The 21,381-nt window shown below is 47.1% G+C and overlaps 1 protein-coding gene across 2 annotated transcripts in view; it reads left to right on the forward strand.

The window, feature by feature from the left end:
• NIPAL3 (NIPA like domain containing 3) overlaps positions 1-21,381 on the forward strand; it is a 45,547-nt gene that overhangs the window by 4,366 nt on the left and 19,800 nt on the right. The window contains exons 3-5 of one of the 2 annotated variants that reach the window (XM_012750700.3): positions 12,641-12,709; positions 14,410-14,581; positions 17,443-17,502. In XM_012750700.3, the coding sequence (XP_012606154.1) occupies positions 12,641-12,709; positions 14,410-14,581; positions 17,443-17,502 (301 nt within the window). The remainder of the gene's footprint in view (positions 1-12,640; positions 12,710-14,409; positions 14,582-17,442; positions 17,503-21,381) is intronic. The other variant, XM_075995094.1, reaches the window with a different exon arrangement.

Raw genomic sequence — 21,381 nt, forward strand, 5'->3', positions numbered from 1 at the left:
GATAACAACAATGACTAATATTTCTCAAGCATTTATTCAATCCCAGCTACCGTGTTAAGTTCTTCACATGCCTTTTCTCAGATAACCTTCACAGTAGCACTCTAAAGGGGGTATAGATTTCCTCATCTGCAAAATAGGATAATCATAATACCTGCCTCCTAGTGGTTGTGAGGATTAAATGACTTCATCCGCATGAAGCACTTAGAACAATGACTCACACATAATGGCCAGTGTTCCTCAAGCGCTTTGCCATTCCCATCTTTATCCCCACTGTAAAAATGAGGAAACTGAGGCACAGAGAGGTCCTGTGATGGCTAGTAAGTTGTGCAACCAGAATTTACACATTGCCTGTGGGACCCATGTTCCTAACCACTGCCCTGCCCTGCCTCCCCCTGTGCAGGTGCTTCAGCCTGTGCTCACCCTGCTACACCACACCCCACTGGGGATAATTAAACAGCTTTTATCATTTAATTTCCATCTAACCAGGCAGGCAGACTAAACATGTATGGAAATTGTGAAAATTTGTCTGGAATTAGACTCGTACTAGAGCAAGGATTGACTCTGACGTTCACAGAAGACTCTGCCTTACCAGGGAGGACCTGGCAGCTCATGTCCAAAGTCAGATCAGTTTCTGGGACAAGATGACATGTTCTCATTATTAGCATCTTGCTCCTTGATCTTCTGTCCATTTCCCCTCCCTGCGTGGCTACTATATTCTGCTAGGGCTGTGATAGGAGGAGTATCAGACAAAAGAATTGGGAAACCTGGGTTCTTGGCCCAGCTCTGTCACCCCTGGCTGTGTGATCTTGGGTGAGTCTCATTCCTTCTCTCTGCCTCCCTTTCTGTCTCTGTAAAATGAAGGGGTAGAGTTCATGGATGGTCCCCAATCCTAACTTATCTCCCAAGATACCTGGGGAGCTCTGAAATATACAGATTTCTAGGCCTTGGGCTCATCTCTCCCTGCCTTCACCCTTTAACCCCTTCATCTCAACTCCCTTGCAAATTGTGGGTTAGCACATCTAGGCGAGACACCAGACTCTGCATTTCATAAAACCTCTTCAGGTAATCAGACAACCAGCCAGGTGTGGGAATTTCTAGACCAGATGATCTGCTAAGTTTCCCTCTCCACCCCCAACTCTATCATCCTGAGAAATCAAGATCTCAGGCCACCACGTCTTAGTCATCACTGATATTCAAAGTGAGCAAAGCAAAGTCTTCTCAAGCAGGCATTGTTTATAGGTGCCCTTGTGCCTCACAGTGCCTTATTCAACATAGAGCAGGGTTTCAAGTCAGAAAACATTTTTCTTAATTAGCTGTTTTATCGAAGTACAGCATACATACAGAAAAGTGTACAAATCATAAGCACTCAGATGTTCAATTTTAATTATGAGAGTACACACACGTAACTAGTACCCAAATCAAGAAACAGAGCGTCACTAGTACCCCAGAGTCTCCTCCTGTCCCCTGCTAGCCATTTCCCTCCCCTCAGGGGTAACCAGCCTCCTGTCAAGTCAGAAAACACATTGATAGTGGCACAGTCCTGACTTTGGAGGAGTTTCAGGAGCCCTTGGTCAGCCTGAGTGAGCAACACCAGGGCCTTACAGCTTCAAGGTGCTGAGTGCTTTCATTCTGTGAAGCAACCAGAACATTCCATTCTGCTCTTTGATATTCAGAGTCTACAGCATTTATGATGTCATAATAGAAGCTGTTCTCTTTGAATTGTGCCCAAGTCTTAATTTATGGAGATGACCGAGTGACAGCATATGTGGCTAAGGCCATTGAAGGAGACTTTATTACCTACATTTCCTGAGAGAGTGGGGCACGCCATGCCACCAGTGGCCACACTCGTAGCACCAAGGTTGATCGGGCCGGAGGCAGAGGAAGTGAGAGGAGAGCCTAGACCAGAGCCTTTTATTGTGTTTTCCATGGGAAGGGCAAGGAAGGACAAGGCACACAGTTCAGGATTGACTCATTTGAATAATTCTGGATTGTCTGATACCTCGAGAGTTTGATGAAGGAGATGGTTGGACGTGTAGGCTCTGGATTGGTCTCTTAGCATGTGGCAGGTGTGCTCCTTTGCTGTTTCTAAGAATTGCCCCTGGGAGGGGCAGTTTCTCCCCATTCAGTGAGGCCACAGATACCAGAGCATAGAGAATACAAAACATAAGAAGATATGGGTAATACAATTGGCCCTGTGATGAATGGATGCCAAATAGACAAATATAAAATCTAAGAAAACACAGAATACCCTCCCTGATGAGATTTCTAGTAAGTTTCTATTGAAATCACAAATTCAATTCAGTTGCATAGTATGGAATATCTTCATGCCAGAGCAAAAATATAAATAAGTCATGGTGACTCTCCCAAGGAGCATAAGAATTGAGGCTGGGGACAAGCATGTGAACACATGACTGTGGGCTGGCCAAAGCTGGTAAAGAGAAAACGACCTGGGTCCAATCCCTGCTTTGCTGCTCTGTAGCTAAGTGACCTGGGACATAGGACTTAGCCACCCAGAGCTCCTGCTGCCTCGTCTGTAGAACGGTGGTAGTAAAACTTCTCTCCCTCCCACGGCTGTGTGAATCAGTGAAAAGCCTGACCATGTGCCAGGCGTGCAGGAGGCTCTTGACTCAGAAATGCCACGGGCTTACCAGGAGGAACAGATGAAGTTTCACCTAGTAGCGGGGGAGATGTGGTTAGTTCTGCCTCGGGATGGGGAGAAGGATTTCTGAGGGGAAGCTGCCTCTGTCCTCTTTGATTTTCTTAAGGCTATTTTGGTTGCAAGGAATAAAAACTGGTTTTAGAGAAGCTGAGGTAAAAGGGGAAGTTATTATAAAGCTACAGGCTAGCTCATGAAACCCAGGAGCAGGGAGGGCAGTGGGGCTTGGAGGGTGCCGGAACTCATACCACCTTAAAAGAGAGAAGGCTTGAGTGGCCCAGCATGAGTCGGGTGTCTACATGGTCCAGTTGTTGATGGCCAGGGGTGGGGCAACCAGCAAACACAGTTTCTGGGGCTCTACTATTATGGGCAGCTCTCAGAGGAAAGTGGTCATGTGGGCTGGGCAGGCTGCCCCCAAATCATCTCTTATCTTTGGGACAAGGGAAATATTGGGAGACCCAAGGTCTGGCTTAATCAGCAGGATGAAGTCAGGAGCGAGCAGTTTGCCTTTGACTTGCAGCCTGCCCTGTGCCCCAGCCAGCAAGGTATGAATTCTGGTTGTCGGGGAGGGCTCTCTGCTAAAGAGAGACCCACAGGCTGAGCTGCCCAGGAGGCAGCTCCCAGCAGGACCCTGACACTGTGGAAGCTTTGCCTCAGCCTGGAAGAGTCGGGCCTCAGTTTCTTCTATGTAGCAAAGAAGTATTTTATTGCAGAACATGCAATATCCATGCTTGTGCTGGGTGGGGTGGGAGCTATATAGATAGTTTATACATATCTTCCCTAGCTTACAGAGTAGGAGGGAGGCAGAGAAGATACATTCTACAGTGTCTACCCCTTAAGACAGAATTTGGTGCAAAAATAGAAATACTTCATGGAATATCTTCATGCCAGAGCAAAGAGACAAGTCATGGTGACTCTCCCAAGGAGCATAAAAATTGAGGTGGTATGAGTTCCAGCACCCTCCAGCGCCACTGCCCTCCCTGCTCCTGGGTTTCATGAGCTACCCTGTAGCCTTGTAATAATTTCCCCTTTTACTTCAGCTTCTCTAAATTGAGTTTTTATTCCTTGCAACCCAAATAGCCTTAAGAAAATCAAAGAGGTCAGAGACAGCTTCCCCTCTTCATGCTTTGGAATCAGAGAGACCTGTCCTCAAACCCTGGCTCTGTTTCTTTCTAGCATTATAACTTGGGGAAAGTTGTGTAACCCCTCTGCAGGTCAGTTTTAAATCCATCCGATAGGGTAGTTATGAGGATGGCCTGAATTTACAGGTGAGAAACCTGAAGCTACCTGAACCATCCCGTTTCTGTTTGTGGAAATCCTACCCAACCTTCCAGCTCAGGTGTCAGCTTTTCCATGAAACCTTTGTCAGTCTTCCTGGCAATAAAATATAGACCCTTTACCTACACTTCCATAGCCAATTAACAATTACTATAGTAATTAATAATAATAATAGAAGCTAACATATATTGAGTGTTTCCTATATGACAGAAACTGTGTTAATCCTCACCAAAGCCGCATGAGGATGGTACGATTATAATCCCACTTTAGATGTGAAGAAACTGCCACAGAGAGGTTAATGAACTTGCCCAAGGACACACAGTCAATATGTAGTAAAGCTAGGATTCCAATTAAGTCTATACACTGCCTAGGTTTTTGACTGTATTGTGTTGCTGCCTAGGTTGTGCCAAGCACTCTGAGGCCCTTTCTGCTCCCTGACACTAGTTATTAAATGTGGAAATGACAATCTGTGGGGCAGGTATTGCCTCACCTGCAGGAGAAGGTGAGTGTCGGGGAGCTGGCCTGAAGCCAGCTTACAGGTGTAGCAGAGCCTGGCCAGCCAGACTGATGCATCCTTTACACTGTGAATGCCAGCCACCCTCTAAGCAAGCCAGGATGCAGGAATCTGTGCTTACGTGTTTGCAGTTCGGAGCCCAGGGGATTGTGGGAGGCCAGTTTAAATAGCAGGTGATAACAGGTCTTGGCACCGTGGTGTTTAAATAGAGGCTATTGTCGGCAGATGTCAAGCAGACTTTGGGAATGGCAGCTCTGAGCTGAGGTTTCACTTGGATACCAACATTCACCAGGGTTTCTTGCCTCTGACCTCTGGCTGCTTTTCTGGGCACACTTTTATTTTCTTTCAGAGTTGTAGGTGGTCAAAGATCACTTCTTGGATCAGAGACAGAAGGGCCGTTAGAGCTGTTGCTAGTAGTAATGATGATCATAAAAATGAACCATAGTAGGCCGGCGTGGTAGCTCACGCCTATAATCCTAGCACTTTGAGAGGCTGACGTGGGAGGACTGCTTGACCAGAGTTCAAGACCAGCCTGAGCAAGAGTGAGACCCTGTCTTTACAAAAAAACAGAAAAATTCGAAGGACGTGTTGGCACACACCTGTGGTCCCAGCTGCTTAGGAGGCTGAGGAAGGAGGATCACTTGAGTCCAGGAGTTTGAGGTTGCTGTGAGGTAGGCTGACGCCACAGCACTCACTCAGGGCAACAGAGTGAGACTCTGTCTCAAAAAAACAAAAACAAAGCATAATATCAGCTAGAATTGTTCAGAATTTATTGCCTGTCTGATGACATTTCACCCTGTGCTTTATTTCATGTGTCAGTAACACAGTCCTCGTGGGTTTACAGTCAGCTTCATTTTCAGATGTGGAAGCTGAGGCTCAGAGTTAGTCTGATTCCCAGAAGTCACGCAGCAGTAAGTGGCAGAGCCAAGACCCCAGCCCAGGTCTGCTGTCCTCAGAGCCCACACTGGGAATCCGAAGCAGAGAGAGGTGTGCTTTGGGGTTCACCCCCCACCCTTTGATATCTGGGCCTGTGGGATCCATGACCACCCTGAGCCGAGTCTGGACTCCTGCTGCCTGCACCTAGCTTTCCGTCAGCCCACCTCCCTCGCCTGTGACACTCCCCATTCAGGGACAGCACCGTGAGTAGAGCAGCCATAGTTACGGTTTGTGGCTGTGTCCATGTATGTTAAGAGTCCCCTTTCATTCTCAAAGTGTCCCCATTTGTATGATATATGGTTACGCTAATTATAAGGCCCCTGATAGTTGGGAGGCCTCCTACTTCCTCATCCGTTAAATACTGGGACCAGCGTGGTATGGTGAAACCTGTTTTTGGTGCTGGCCCTGCCACCCTCAAGTTCTGTGACTTTGGCAGAGTCTTTGGCTTTCTTGGTTAGCAGGTCTCCACCGGGAACAGCGCCATTGAGGTGTTTGCCTCCCTTCTCCTGTCCCTATTGCCTGAGTTGACGGTTCAGACTGAGACCTGGCCTGTGCCCCCTGGATTCTGGAACAGGTGGGAACCTGCTCAAGTGTCACCTCAGAAGAATCAGCCTGATCTGGCAGTGCAGGGGGAGTAACTTATGGACCAGAGAGGCCACAGGTAAAGACTCTGGCCTGAGGTCAACACAAGACAGTCCCCACACCTGCCCCTCAGCTGGGAACCATGTGTTCCAGTCTGCACCTTTTCTCTGCTTAAGGGACAGAGTCACTGATTCCAAGGTGTGATCCCCGTTCTGGGTTAACTATGCATGTGGACTTACGAACGTACCACCTTTTATAACCCCCGAGAAAACACCCAGGGTGGTTCTACGTTAAAAAGAGGAGCATGGTGACTTCAGCGAGGTCTGGAGGTGGGAGCAGGCCAGGCACTGCCCTTCCCCCTCCCCCCCACCCCCGCAGCGGAACTAGACACCCCATCTACAGTCCTCAGGCATTAAGGTTGGAGGAGCAGGTTGTCAGGAGCGCTCACCTCTGGATCGCCCAGGGCCAGACACTGGAGGCGCCTAATAGGTGTGTGTTCAACTGTGTAACCCTGGCCAGTGGCAGCTGCTTTGCCTGACTTTAAATGCTCAGGAAATTGGGCCAGTCACCACTTTACGAGGGCTTGGGGGCATAATTAGTGTTGAGGAAGCCCTTTGAAACGCTTAGATGGCAGGGCATGAGTTACATCATGCTGTTACCAATCACGTCTGTGTGTAACCTGTTATTATATGTCGAGTTTAATGTGCTTGTGGAAGTGGCTTTTGAAAGAGACCTCGGCTGCCTGTGTTGTTAGTGGGAGCACTTACAAGGCGGTGGTGTTTTTTTCCTAATTGACTTTGGTCCCATCTTTGAAGGGACCTTACAGAGCACAATGGAGCAGTCTGGAGGGTGACTAGCTCTAGGAGGCCAGAAGTCAGACTTGTAGCTTCAAATCCTCTGTCTGTACCTTCGGCAGGTTATTTCAGTTCTCTGAGCCTTACTTTGTCCGTCTATAAAATCCTTCCAACTTAGGTGCCGCCCACCCCGCAGGGTCATTTGCAGCCCTAAGAAGAGGAAGCGTGTGTCTGTCAACATCAGCCTTTATCATCATAGTAACTGTTGGGGCTCTGAAAATGATACCCCAAAACAAAAGCCTCGAAACAAAAGTTTCTCTCTGACCTTCTCCTGCCCTCCTGTCTCTGGCCCCTCATCCTCCCCCAAGGCTAACTAACCATAGAACCACACTCCCTCTTCTCAAAGGCGGGTCCTGGAAGCCAGAACCCTTTTCCCTTAAAGCCAGCCATAAAACCTGAAAATACTGCTCGAGTTTTCCCCCTATCTTTCTGTGTAGAAACTGGCCATAAAGAAATTATCTGACCTACCATTGTGTGATTGTAGGTCATACGACCCCCATTCCAGCGAGGGTCCTACCCCACACCAGAAGGAAGGAAAGCTGCTCAGAGAGGCCAAGAAGAATCTAGACAGACAGGCCTTGCTGGGTCTCCCCCACCCAGTCTGTCAGCATCAGATCCTACCTGTGTGTCCAGTCGTATTTCCACCTGGCTTCCGTACTTTGAACCTAAGCATAAAGATGAACGGTTTCCTCTGTCTTTGGGTCTTCACTGTGAGGGGTCCTGCGTCATATAAAACTATGATCAGATAAACTCGTACGCCTTTCCTCCTCCTGTTTGTCAGTTGGTTTTCAGTGAACCTTCAGAGAGCAGAGGGGAAGTTTTCCCTTGGCCTCAACCTTTTACCCTTGCGTATTTTTGCCGCTTAGATTGGTTTATCCTTGAGACGTTTACAGTTTTCACTTCTAGATCCCACCTCTCCCATCCCCTCTCTGAAATAGCGTTGGCGTGTCTGTGTGGCCGCAGTGGCCGGCTTCTCTGTCCCCTGCAGCTCCTACTTCCGCTGGTGGTGAGTTGTTAAAACATCACAGACTGAATCCTTGTGGATTTAGTGAACATCTCATCAGAGGCTAGCTTGGCCTCTTGGGGTTGAAATAAAATGGCAGGATAGCAGGGGGATGAGGGATAAAAACTTACCTATCAGGTACAGTGGACACTGTTCTGGTGACATGTACACTAACAGCCCTGACTTCGACATTATACAATTCATCTGTGTAACAAGAACACTGTACCCCCTCGTGTTTTCAAATAAAAATTATGAAAAAAATAGCAGCTACCAGTCATAGGTTGAACCATATGAAACTACCATTTTTGTAGGTCAGAAGTGGTTGAATATTGGCAGTTTCATGTGGTTCACCCCGGTTCTAAGTACTGAGGTAAGTGCTTCCTCCAGATTGTCTCAGGAAGTCCCCAACACAGTGCTGAGAGGCAGGTGCTGTCATCTCCACTGGCAGAAGAGGAAGCAACCGAGACTTAGAGGAGCAAATCCCACCAGGCCACCCTTGGACCCACACCTGCGTGGTCGGTCCCCCAGTGTCCTGAACAACCATCCCTCAGGTTTCCTTGTAACTCCCAGAGCCTGTCTCCAGCTCTCCTTAGTCTCCCATAAAGAGAACAGAGCACCCTTGGTGTGTCCTTGGGAGCCAGAACCAGAGTGCTGTTGTCCCCTACCTGCCCGAGGCAGTTCCTGTAGAATGGCTGCCAGTTGACTCTCTGTAACCACCACTCCTCCACGTTGGCGCTGGGTAACTGCACTGCTGGGCTCACACCCCTGCCACTGCCTGGTCTCTCCCTCCCCTGGTGGCTGAAGTCCTCGCTCTGTACCCTCCACAAGGGCCACACTTAATGCAGGGCTTTCTTCCAGGCTCTCAAACTTATTCCTCACACATTCTTTTAGTTCTAAAATTTTTCATTACGAGTTTAAATATTTGCAATGTATGTAATTTCTGGCACATTTCAATGCTGATATTTTTAAATACTGTTAGATACTCTTAACCACATGTAAATGGATGAATGAAGTTATACTCCCACCTCATACCATGCACAAAAATTAACTCAAAATGGATCAAAGAGCTAAAATTATCAAATTCTTGGAAGTAAATATAGGTATAAATTTGTGTGACCTTGGATTAGGCAACAGTTTTAAAATAAGACACCAAAAGTGTGAACAACAACAAAACAATAAATGAATTAGACTTCATCAAAATTAAAAACTTTTGTGCATCCAAGATAGACGTCCAGGCTCCCCTTGTGGTGTCGAGTGATACCATGGGAGGGAGATGCCTGATCACTGGCCAGCGGCTCCCTGCCTGACCTTCCTGGGTAGTCCTGGCAGGGGACGTGGGGTGCCATCTTAATCCATTTGGGCTGCTACATCAAAATGCCATAAGCTGGGTAGTTAATAAATGTATCTCTCATAGCTCTGAAAACTGCAAGGTCCAAGATCAGAGGCACTGATAGATTCAGTGTCTGTTGAGGGCCCTGCTTCTTATAGATGGCGCCTTCTTGCTGTGTCCTCACGTGGGGGATGGGGCGAGTGGTCTCTCTTGAGCCTCCTTTTTGTAAGAGTACTGATCCCATTCGTGAGGACTCCACCCTCATGACCCAGTCACCTTCCAGAGACACCACCTTCTACTGTTATCACCTTGTGGGTTAGAACTTCAGCATATGAATTTGGGGGACACTCGCCATACAGGTGCCTTGTTACAGCCTTGAAAGGGTAGAAGTCTAGGATTTCTCTTCAGCCTATCCTGGCCCCATATGTTTTTGTGTGTGTGTGTGTGTGTGTTTGTAGAGTGGTTATTTTCTAAAAGTTTTGTTCTTGTGTAGCCGCCCATCTCATGATCCTCTGGCTACAGAAAATGGGGCATTTTCCTGCACCTGTTGGTATTTCCAGGGTGCTGGCTTCTTCAGCTCCAAGGCTGGGATGTATGAGGCAAGAAGAAAACCCAAGAAACCCACCACCATGTTGTTCCTCAGGACCCAGGTTTCCAGCCTGTCTGCCACCTTCTCTCCATGTTTCAGAGTCTTATGTTTGTTTTACATGTGAGATCCATCCAAGGTTTTAGTTGTACATAGCAGGACGAATGGGGAGAAGCATGTCTACTCCATCTTCCTGGAAGTAGAATTCCTGTAATTGACTTTTTAAATGGAAAGTTATAACATTTTATTGTATGTGAGCAGCATTAGAACATTTAAGAGAAATTAAGATTCCTTATATTCATAAGCATAATTTGTTAGATTTATGGGAATTACTTCTGTCATAAGATTTTATTTCAAAAAGCCTAGATTTGTGAATTTGTTACTTTAACAACAAATACATCTTTTTTTTTTTTTTTTTAAGTAAAACCAGCCTTTTTGTCCACCCAAGCCACATCTCTAAAGGGGAGGAAAACAACACCATGTTATAAGAAGTTAGACTAATCATAAACATGTTCCCAAACTGCATTCCATGTAGCATTGATTCTATTAGGCTTTTTGGTTGCAAGTAATAGAAATCAGCCCTTAAACAAAAGACTGTGGGGCTGCTCCCAGCTTCGGGAAGGACAGGAACCAGGAGGGCTCCAGGATCTGAGGAGAGGGAACTAATAATCTGTCCAGGCCTTGCCTGGGGCCAAAGTGAGCCAGCCTTTTTTCAGCCTCTCTGTTTCTCAGTCCAAGATTTGGATCCCAAGAAGAGAGTTTCTGACCTACCTGGCTTAGATCATGCCTGGGTCATAGGCCCATCCTCGTCCAGGGGAGGATGGAGGGAGGGGTAGTGGTCCCCAGCAAAATCTGGGTGCTATTACTAGAAGAGAAGGAAAGTGATTAAAATATCAGTCGGGTGAGAATCATAGATGTCTACTACAGATGCCAATGGCTGGGTTCCAGGTTCAGAGTTCTAGATGCAAATAGCTTTGGGAAACCTTCGTTAGACAAGGAGAAGCTCCAGAGAGCCTCCGACATCTGACTGTGGGTCTCCAAGCAGTGGGTCGATGATGTAGTGGTTTTTCCTAAGCTTATTTAGCTACATGGTGTGGTTGGCCTTGGAACCCCATTTATACATTAACATCTCTGGGAACCCAGTTAGGGAAACCCTGGCCTGGTTGGTCTCTTTTAGCTCAGAGATGCTATGATCCTATAGGTAGGATGCAGTTTCTTCTCTCAGCTGGCTCTATGCTATCTAGCTGTGTGTGAACTAAGTCAGTTTCTGGCACTTACCTTTTCTGGGGGTGGGGGGCACACAGCCCGACCAGGGGAGGTGACTTGTCTCAGGTTTCAGCTAGGTCTAGATCCAGGGTCTCCTGGCTCCCAGCACAGGGTCTTTCCTGTGCCTTGCAGGGGGAGAAGTGAGGGACAGCCCCCATGGGGATCTCAGACAATAGGCCTCTTTCTCCCTCCTCCTGCCCTCATCCCTGGCCAACTGCCTCTTCTCGGGGAAGACCTGCCCTCTAAGCATGGTGCATTCCAGGAGAGGAAAGGAGGGAGGCAAGGTTGACCTCACCCTTACTGCTGCCTCTGTCCTGAGGAAACCACCTCGGCCAACTCTGGCCACTGTGAGGCAGCTTGCCAATTATCTGTGCAGATGGATTGAACACTGTGAGAGCCAAGACTGTGTTTGCCTTGATCTCTGCTGATTCCTTGGGGCCTGGCCCACACCTTAAAGAATGGGCAGGATTTCACCAGGGAGGGCAAGCAGGTGGATGAACCACGTGAGCAGAGGAGGAGCTGGGAAGGGCACATCCTGGGGAGGAGGATTATTTTCTGGCTGACAGAAGTTCCTTTGGCATTTAATGGTAGAACAATGCCAGTAAGTGTGTCGGGGACATAATGTGTGTGACTTAAATGCTAGGCTTACGTACATTTTGACCGAGCAATTCCACGTCTAAGAATTGATCCCCAGGGACTAATCCACACAAATGCACAAAACTGTATCTACCAGGATATTCAATCACAGCATTGCTTCAGAAAGCAGGAAGCAGCCTAAATACCCAAAGCAGTAATATCAACTATGGCATATCCAAACAATGAGTTATTTGACATTTATTAAAAATGATGAATTAGATATGCCTGACAGGGGAATGTGTTCACAATATGTTAAGTTAAAAAGGTTATAAAACAGGTTGTAACCTTATTTTTATAAGGTAAATTAACATTTCCATTGATGTCTAAATTTACGGACATGAAAAAGTTTGCAGGAATAAGAACCAAAATGTTTATAGTAATTATATCTGGGACATAGAATTACAGGGGACTTTTCTGTTGTGTAATTACCTTGTATTTACCTGTATTTCCTAATTATTCTACAGCAAATATATGTTTGATAATTATTTTACAAAGTTAAAAAAAAATACCATGCCAAGGACTGTGAACCTTACTTGTAAGGTGACGTAAATTAACTTTTTATAAAGTAAATAATTAAAAATGCCCTCAGCAAGTTGGCCAGTAGAGAGAGTTCATGGAAACATTGTTAAGGTAACAAAAGTATCCCTGCCTGTATTTCTCTTGTAAATTCTCCTTTCTGAACATTGCTCTTCCAAACAACACGGTGGCAAGTCAGTACCTAAAAGGGAATAGCAGAGCAGGTTTAGTCCTTGTCAGGCCATCGTGACCAGGCCTGGATGGTGTTTTCTGGAAGTGTGCAACTCAGGGCAGTGTTTTGTAAACCAGCAAAACAACCAGATTGTGGGTAGTAAAATTCCAGTCAAGGTCTGGGTGTGGCTTTGTGATGGATATTGTTTTCCTGGTTTGTTTTGGGACAGCGACCAGTTTTGGTATCAAATGTGTCCTGGGGCCCTTGGCTTAGGCCCAACTCACATCTGCTCCTGTGGGCTTTCCTTACAGGAAAATTTGATCGGCGCCCTCTTGGCGATTTTTGGGCACCTTGTGGTCAGCATTGCCCTTAACCTCCAGGTAAGTTTCAGTCTCCAGCACCGTCTGGGGCAGGTCCAGCTGCCGCCTCTCTGTGGGGCCTTCCCTACTCTATCCCTGGGCAGTACTAGGGACAGAACCTTATGGGCTATTCCAGAATCTCTCTAGATTTGGTGGCCCCCTCCATCCCACCCTCACCCTCCTAGCCTGGTCCTCACCTCTCTCCTTGGGCTGTGCAGTGACCTCCTAACTGTCCTCCTGGCTCTGATCTCATCCTCTCCTGTTTGCCTTGCTACAAGGCTGCCGGAATTGTCCTAGTTTTGTCACACCTCTGATTACAGCACTGTGCATTACTTAAAAGTCACTGGGGCTGCCCTGTAGCCACCACTGTAGATAAGCACCTTACTCCCAATCCCCTCGGCCTGTCTGAGTTCTCAAGCAGGTGTGTTTTGGAGCAAGTTGTTAGCTTGAGGAGCTTCTCATGCGGGCTCCAGGGAGTGGGTTCTCCTGGTTTATAGGTGCAGTTGGGCTGCGTGTTGGGGAGGGGCTGTTTACCCCACTGGAGTCAGTGGATAGATGCCCCGGGCTCCTGTCCCCGGGCAGAGTGATGCTGAGGTGAATTTCACAGGTGTTTTCAGAGGGTTCCCAGTGAGACTGAGCCCCAGTTGCCCACGGGACAAATTCACCCATTAATGCACCCTTCACTGATTCTCCATTCTCTTCCTCACTTTCTCCTTCCCTTCCTGGAATCATCTCCCAGACAAACAACTCCCAAACTACTCCCGATCCCTTGTCTCAGGGACTGCTGCTGGGAAACCCAAACTAAGACTGGCCACCTGCTGACAGCATAAATCCCACAGCACACTGGCCACCTTCACCCCGCCAGCGCTACCCAGCTGCTGCCTGCAGCGAGCCGCTCTCCCTCCTGGGGGCAGGCGTGAGACTGTTGTCCCTATGGACACCTGTGTGTGCTTGTCCACCTGTACCTTGTGCATCTCAGCCCCCACCGTGTGTGAAGTGTTTCCGCGCATTGCTGAGACTGGCGAGGTCTCTTAGCTACTTGTTTGGTTCATTCCCTTCTCTCTGCAGACCGGCAGCTCTGCTTGTTTATCCACTTCTATGCAGCCCACATCACAGTCCTCCCCAAATGGCAGACTTGACCCCCTAAGTCAACGCGACTTTCTAGCCTTCATTGGTTACTGTCTTGATTTCTATGTTCCAAGTTCACATTTCCCCAAAAAAGAATATTGGCCATGCTTAAGCCCGGTATCCACCCCAGGGAGGACAAGGTCCACTGATACCCCCATGGCTGTCCAGCAGGTGCTGCTGGCAGAAGGGAGTGTAGCTGAGCGGGCATCCCAAACATGGAGAGGGTCAACCCGAGAGCCAGGCCAAAGTGGGATCCTTAGACCGTGGTTCCCACCCTGAGACTGTGCGTTGCCTGTGCTGTGCATTAGGAATGTCCATTCCACACCTGAATCTGAGCATGAGGCTCAGATGTGTATTTTTTCAAAGCTTCCCAGGGACGTTTGAAGGCTTCCCAGCCAGTTGGAGAGCTACTGTCCTGGGATAACTACCTAGCGTTTAGAATCCTACTGCTTCACTCAGAGTATGGACTCCAGAAAAACTGGACAGGTCTTCCCAATTTATTTTTAAAGGTGGGGGGTAGATGTGGGATATGTACGTCATAGCATTTTTTCCCCAAACATCTGGACAAAGTACATTCTTTCTCGGATTTCTAGAAGTATTGCCACATCCGCCTGGCAGGCTCCAAGGACCCTCGGGCCTATTTCAAGACCAAGACATGGTGGCTGGGCCTCTTCCTGATGCTGCTGGGTGAGCTGGGCGTGTTCGCCTCCTACGCCTTCGCTCCGCTCTCCCTGATCGTGCCCCTCAGCGCAGTCTCCGTGATCGGTAAGACCAGGCCCCACCCCACCCTTCCTTGGGGCTCACCCCCCTGTGTGACCAGAGTGTCACCACCAGGATCAGAGGTACTCATTGAACAAACCAGCTTTTGCTTTGATAATAATAGCCTAGCACAAAGGGCTCATACACACCAGGCCCTGTTCTCAGTGCTTTACAGATGTTAATCCTCCCAGCCACCTTTTAAAGGGAATACTGTATTTATCCCTGGCGAGGAAACTGAGGTACAAAGTGATGTAGTTACTTTTCCCAAATCGCACAGCTAGTGAGTAACAGGGCTGGGATAGGAACCAGGATGTCTGGCTCCAGAATTTGTTTTAAGATTCAGAAACTTTATCAGAATTGCTTTTTATTTCTACCGCAGGAGGAAGGTAAAACCGTAACCTGTGCATCTTTATACTGTCAAGGCAAACTAAGCTTTCCATGGCTCAGATATCCTACACCTCTAAGAAATGCATCTTTAGCTTCGTCTCCAATTTTTTACATCCACTGAAGCCATTTCATAAACATCATTAACTTTCTCATCTGCCATTCTTCTATGATTTCTGTGGTCAGTGAACCAGTGTTTCGGAGCCTTTGAACCAACTAAAAGACAAAGGAGCTTTAATGTTCATGAGATCACAAATAAAACAACATCAGAAAAGAAATCATTCTTCTTAAAGAATAGTTGTTAGTAGATTAGTGAACAATAGCTTTTTGTACATAGGAGCTAGGACAAGGAACTTACTTTGAAATGTTTCCTTCCATTTTGCTGGCAAGCACTGCTCTATTGAGAAGGCCTTAGTGGAGAAAGTCATGTTTCAGGTCATATTGCAACTGGAGTTAAGGCCTCCTCTGTATCAGGGTTGGCTTGTGCATGGTAACTGTGTGCTTCTCCAGTGCTCAAGGCAGACATCATTAATCAATCATAGCATTCCTTCCTAGCCAGCCTAGATGGGGCCTCAGGGTCTCAGCACTTCAGGCAATCACTGCCAATCACCGGGAGTTGGCAAAGGAGCAGAAACCTATTTGCTTTCCCTGATCCTGTTATAAGACCTACTTTTTTCCTAACCAGGGTTGGTAAACTTGTAGCCTGCTAGATAAATGAGGTCCTCAGACATGATCTGTTTTCTCCCACCCTGTATTTTTAAAAATGTAATTGGAATGTTTTCAGTTGAGGCGAGTAGTTTGCCATAGTCTCAACCTTTCCTATTGTCTTGCTTCTGGCTCAGCTTCTACATTTATGTTGCCACCCCAGCCCTTACAGGTAATTAGATTCATACTCACATCTCTCTGCTCTGCCCCTTGCTGGCATCGCCAAAGGATTCCCAGAACCTTTATTCACCATGAGGAATAAGTATCTGGGTGATTAGGGATTTAAATATTAGTCTTTGAATTTTTATAAGAATCAAATAATGAAATTCTTAAAAATAAGAGGCTGAATTATAATGATGAGAATTCAGATATCACCCACTAGAAATAAAGGGGTTCTAGAGCTTCTGCGGTCACCCAGTGAAAAATAATATTAAAAATAATAATACTGGCTCGGAGCAGTGGCTCATGCCTGTAATTCTAGCACTCTGGGAGGCCAAGGCAGGAGGATTGCTTGAGTTCAGGAGTTCGAGACCTGCCTGAGCGAGAGCAAGACCCCATCTCTACTATAAATAGAAAGAAATTAGCCAAACAACTAAAAAAATAGAAAAAATTAGCTGGGCATGGTAGTGCGTGCCTGTAGTCCCAGCTACCTGGGAGGCTGAGGCTGGAGGATCGCTTGAGCCCAGGAGTTTGAGGTTGCTGTGAGCTAAGCTAATGCCATGGCACTCTAGCCCAGTCAACAGAGTGAGACTCTGTCTCAAAAAGTAATAATAATACAATTTATTGGATACCTATGACTATCACCATTCCAGGTACTTTAATAATAATAACTTAGTTATTGGGCATTTACTGCATGCCAAATGACTTACATATATTATTTAATTGCCCCTATAACTCAGAGAAGTAGTTATGTTCATTGGTGTGCTGATAAACTGACTCTCAGACAGATACACACACACAAAGGAGAAGAAAAAGAAGAGGAGATGGAGAGAAGGGATGGAAAAGTGGGAAAGAGGAGGAGGAAGACCTGGTTTGTGGTGTTTACCAATTTACATGATGTACACATTATTTATTCCCACTGAATAATTTCAAGCTACCAATGATTTCCTGAATATTTAACAATCAGCAAGTGGGGCCAACTGAATCCAACACACTATTTCATAGACCAGGGAACCGAGACTCAGCTGAAGTGACTGACCCAAGGATACACAGCCAGAAGAGGCAGCACTGGGCTAGTGACCCAGGTCTGTTCACAGTGACTGCCAGCCCTGTCCTTTAGGGCAGTCATGAGGGCATTTGATTATATCTGTGAATGAGGAAGGCTCAGGGAAAGAAAAGAACCATGGGGAAATGTCACAGGTAGGTGTTGCATTGGAAGGAGCAAGAGCCCTGGCCTCCAGCAGTCCTGGGTTCAGACTTGCCTTCCCCTATCAGGTGCATGGTCTTGAGAGAGTCCTTCACTTCTCTCAACTTCACTGTCCCCATTTGTCAGATAGGAATAATGATAGCACCCACCTCCAAGGGTGGACATGCCAGAAATAACTTGTGCAGATCACCTGTTGCACAGCAAGTACTCAGCACGCAGTGCTCAGAAAGGAGCCTTATTTTCCAAACGGAAGAACAGAGGAATCAGAGGGCCTGAGCTCTTGGGAGCATGAGTGAGAGTGTGGGAGGTACCAAGCTCCAATGCAGATGAGCCAGCCCAGAGAGCACGGGCAAAGGGACACCCCATAACGGACAGCAGGCTCATCTTCTTCTCCCTGTGCTTTGTTTTTCAGCCAGCTCCATCATAGGAATCATATTCATCAAAGAAAAATGGAAACCTAAAGAGTTTCTGAGTAAGTTCCGTGATTTGAGCCCTGTCCTTAATTTTACACTTAACGCTTTTTGTTCGTCATAAAACCAGCTCACCCCGATTTAGGGATTGCGTGCCTCCTGCTCCCCTCTGTGGTTCCATATTCCACCCTCATCAGGCTCCCAGAGCTGAGTGTTGAAATCAGTGGTTCCCAAGCCTGGCGACACATCAGAATCACCCGTGAGACTTTTAAAAATAGACTTTCGCTGGACGCGGTGGCACGCGCCTGTAGTCCCAGCTACTTGGGAGGCTGAGATGGGAGGATCGCTTGAGCCCAGGAGTTCTGGGCTGTAGTACGCTATGCCGATCTGGTGTCCGCACTAAGTTCGGCATCAATATGGTGACCTCCCGGGAGCGGGGGACCACCAGGTTGCCTAAGGAGGGGTGAACCGGCCCAGGTAGGAAACGGATCAGGTCAAAACTCCCGTGCTGATGAGTAGTGGGATCGCGCCTGTGAATAGCCACTGCACTCCAGCCTGGGCAACATAGCGAGACCCCGTCTCTAAAAAAAAAAAAAAAAAAAAAATAGACTTTCGTTCATTCTGGTCAGTCCATACTGAGCACCTATTATTCGGATTTTAGGAGGCCCCATGCAAGGCACCATCTTTCCCTGGGAAGTCCTAAAGCAATGGGAGCCAGACACAGGAGATGAGACGGTGGACTTTGTCACTCACAAAAGGCTGGGCTGCATGTGCAGCTCGGGTGTGTGGCCAAGTGACCTTGCTCACCCTCCCCCAGGACACCCCAGCTCCCAGTTAGACCTTGGGCAGGACCCCCACAGAATCACTTGGGTTTACAGAGTACAGACACTTGCCCAGAATCATTGCCTCGCATAGTTTGGGGCAGAGAAGGAAGAAGAAAGAGCAAAGCTCCCATGTTTAAAATTTTTTTGATAGATTAGCTCGGCCCAGTTGAGAAATGTGGACCAACACAGCAAAGAGGCAGAGGTGTCACTCAAATGGAGGGCCCGCCACATGGAAACCCGGGGAGTGGAGAAGTGATCCCCCAAAACACCTGCTAAGTGCCATGCTGTATCATAGGTGCCGAGGACGCAGCAGTAGGACAGATGGAGCTCCCGCTGTCATGGAGATTACAGTCGTGTGTGTATACAATAAACAAGTGAACAACTAGGTAAACAAAATAATGTTAGGTTATAATGAGTGCTTCAGGGAACATAGAATGTTTTAGTGAGGCTTGAGGAAGTGAAGACACCTCTCCTAGACTGGTCAGGGTTAGACTCTCTGAAAAGGTGATTTTGAGCCTAGACCCAGGAGACTGCCATGCCCAGGTGTGTGGGCAGGGTGTTCCACATAGAGGGGACAGTAGGTGCAAAGGCCCTGAGACAGGAGCAGACTTGATGTGTCCAGTGTCAGTAAGGCCAGTGTAGCTGGAGGGTGGTGAGTAAAGAAAGGAGGAGGTTGGGGTCACGGAGGACTGGATGATGTAGGATCTTGTGAGCCATGACAAGGAGTTGAGGAGTGACATGATGGCGGGCCCAGGCTCTGTCCCTAGAGATACTGAGATGTGGGCTCGGGCTCAGGCATTGCCATTCTTATAAAGCTCCCCAGGATAAAGTTCATACTATGTCTGCAATGTGCTTTGAAATGTACTCAAAAAATAAGAAGGATTAATGAATGGATAGAGGGATGGAGAGATGGATAGATGTGTAATAAAGCAGTATATAATAAAATATCAATTTAGAATCTAGGTGATGGGACTATGGGTGCTCACTATACAACTCTTTCAACTTCTCTCTGTGTCTGAAAAATTTTTTCATTTATTTTTTTATTTTATTTTATTTTATTTATTTATTTATTTATTTTTTGAGACAGAGTCTCCCTTTGTTGCCTAGGCTAGAGTGAGTGACATGGCATCAGCCTAGCTCACAGCAACCTCAAACTCCTGGGCTCAAGCGATCCTCCTGCCTCAGCCTCCCAAGTACCTGGGACTACAGGCATGCGCCACCATGCCCGGCTAATTTTTTTCTATATATATTAGTTGGCCAATTAATTTCTTTCTATTTATAGTAGAGATGGGTCTCGCTCTTGTTCAGGCTAGTTTCAAACTCTTGACCTTGAGCAATCCGCCCACCTCGGCCTCCCAGAGAGCTAGGATTACAGGCGTGAGCCACCGCGCTCGGTCCTGTGTCTGAAAAATTTTAAAACAGGATTTGTTTTAGAATGTTGTAGATACATAGCCAGGTTTGGGAACCACTGTTCTGAGTCACTGCTGTGGAATAAGATCAGGGTAGGGTCGGGAAGCCAAAAGAGAAATGAATCTTACTCTGAAAATAGGCAGAACTGGAGGCTTTGAAACTACTGCCAAGAGGACCAAAAGCCTTAGACTGATTAGCCATAGTCCTGATGATGAGGCTGGGGGGTGGGGCGGGGATAGGAGACACCCTGGGCTGGTTCCGAGATGAGTATAGAGATTTGCGTCCCTTCCAGGGGCACTCTGGGTAGTCCTGGGATAAGAGCCATGCTAGTCCAGGCAGAGCCCTATGTGAATTGGAGAAAGAATGGCCCCTCTGGACATGGGTAGCTTTGTAGGCACAGGACCTGGTGAGCAGAGCATGGACTGGATTTTAGCCCTTCTTACCCCTTCAGCCATGTGCCCTTGTGCAGTGAGCAACCTGCACAGCTATACATGGCTTCCCTGGCCACAGTTTCATTAAATTCAGCAAACATTCACCCAGTGCTAGATCTGTGTGGGACTCCACAGGTATAGAGATGAGTAAGACCCATCCTTGCCTAAAGAAAGACAACAGACTTACTCTACTGAGTTTAACCATGGTTCATTCATTCTTTGAATAATTGAACAGCCATTTTTTGAGCACCTCTTGTATTTATGGGGCCTTATACTAAGAATAAAAATAAAAGAAATTTAATATGGTATTAAATTTTCTGGAGACAGTGGGACCAAATAGGTAAAGTTCATTCTATCCCAGAAAAACCCAGAGTCCTGTGATCATCATATGTGCAGCTCAGAACTCTCAGCCCTTTTCAGCTTGCCTAGGGTCAGGCTGGACCTCAAGAGGCTTAACACTAACCCCATAGGGTTCAGTTGGAGTGTGGCTGGACCCCAGGGAAGAGGCAGGAGGCTCTTGTCATTCACCCAGGAGCATGCCTCCCGGACCACTAATAGTCTCTCATAGGCCTGTGGAGTAGAATATTGATAGTATTTAGGTAGTCCCCTTAGAAGTAGGTTAAATAGCCAATTGGGAAAGGACGAGGTAATTTTTAAAAGGTACATGTTAGGCTCTGAGGGTTCGCTTTTAGTGTTTTGTATTATTTGGTTTTTTAGTTTGCCCATAAAGTGATTCTAGCCATAAAAATGCATGTTAAAAACCACAATGCTGGCCGGGCGCGGTGGCTCACGCCTGTAATCCTAGCTCTCTGGGAGGCCGAGGCGGGCGGATTGCTCGAGGTCAGGAGTTTGAAACCAGCCTGAGCAAGAGCGAGACCCCGTCTCTACTATAAATAGAAAGAAATTAATTGGGCAACTAATATATATACAAAAAATTAGCTGGCATGGTGGCGAATGCCTGTAGTCCCAGCTACTTGGGAGGCTGAGGCAGGAGGATCGCTTGAGCCAGGAGTTTGAGGTTGCTGTGAGCTAGGCTGACGCCACGGCACTCACTCTAGCCTGGGCAACAAAGCGAGACTCTGTCTCAAAAAAAAAAAAAAAAAAAAAAAACTACAATGCGTACTAGCATGGTTAAATGAAAAAGACAAAATATAAGTGTTGACAGAATGCAACCAGAATTCTCATACTCCACTGGTAGGAGTGTAAATTGGTACAACCACTTGGAATTTGACGGTAACCGCCAAACTGAGCATCCACATATCCTATGACCCATGAA

Source organism: Microcebus murinus, chromosome 2 (assembly GCF_040939455.1).
Source record: "Microcebus murinus isolate Inina chromosome 2, M.murinus_Inina_mat1.0, whole genome shotgun sequence".
NCBI lineage: Eukaryota > Metazoa > Chordata > Mammalia > Primates > Cheirogaleidae > Microcebus > Microcebus murinus.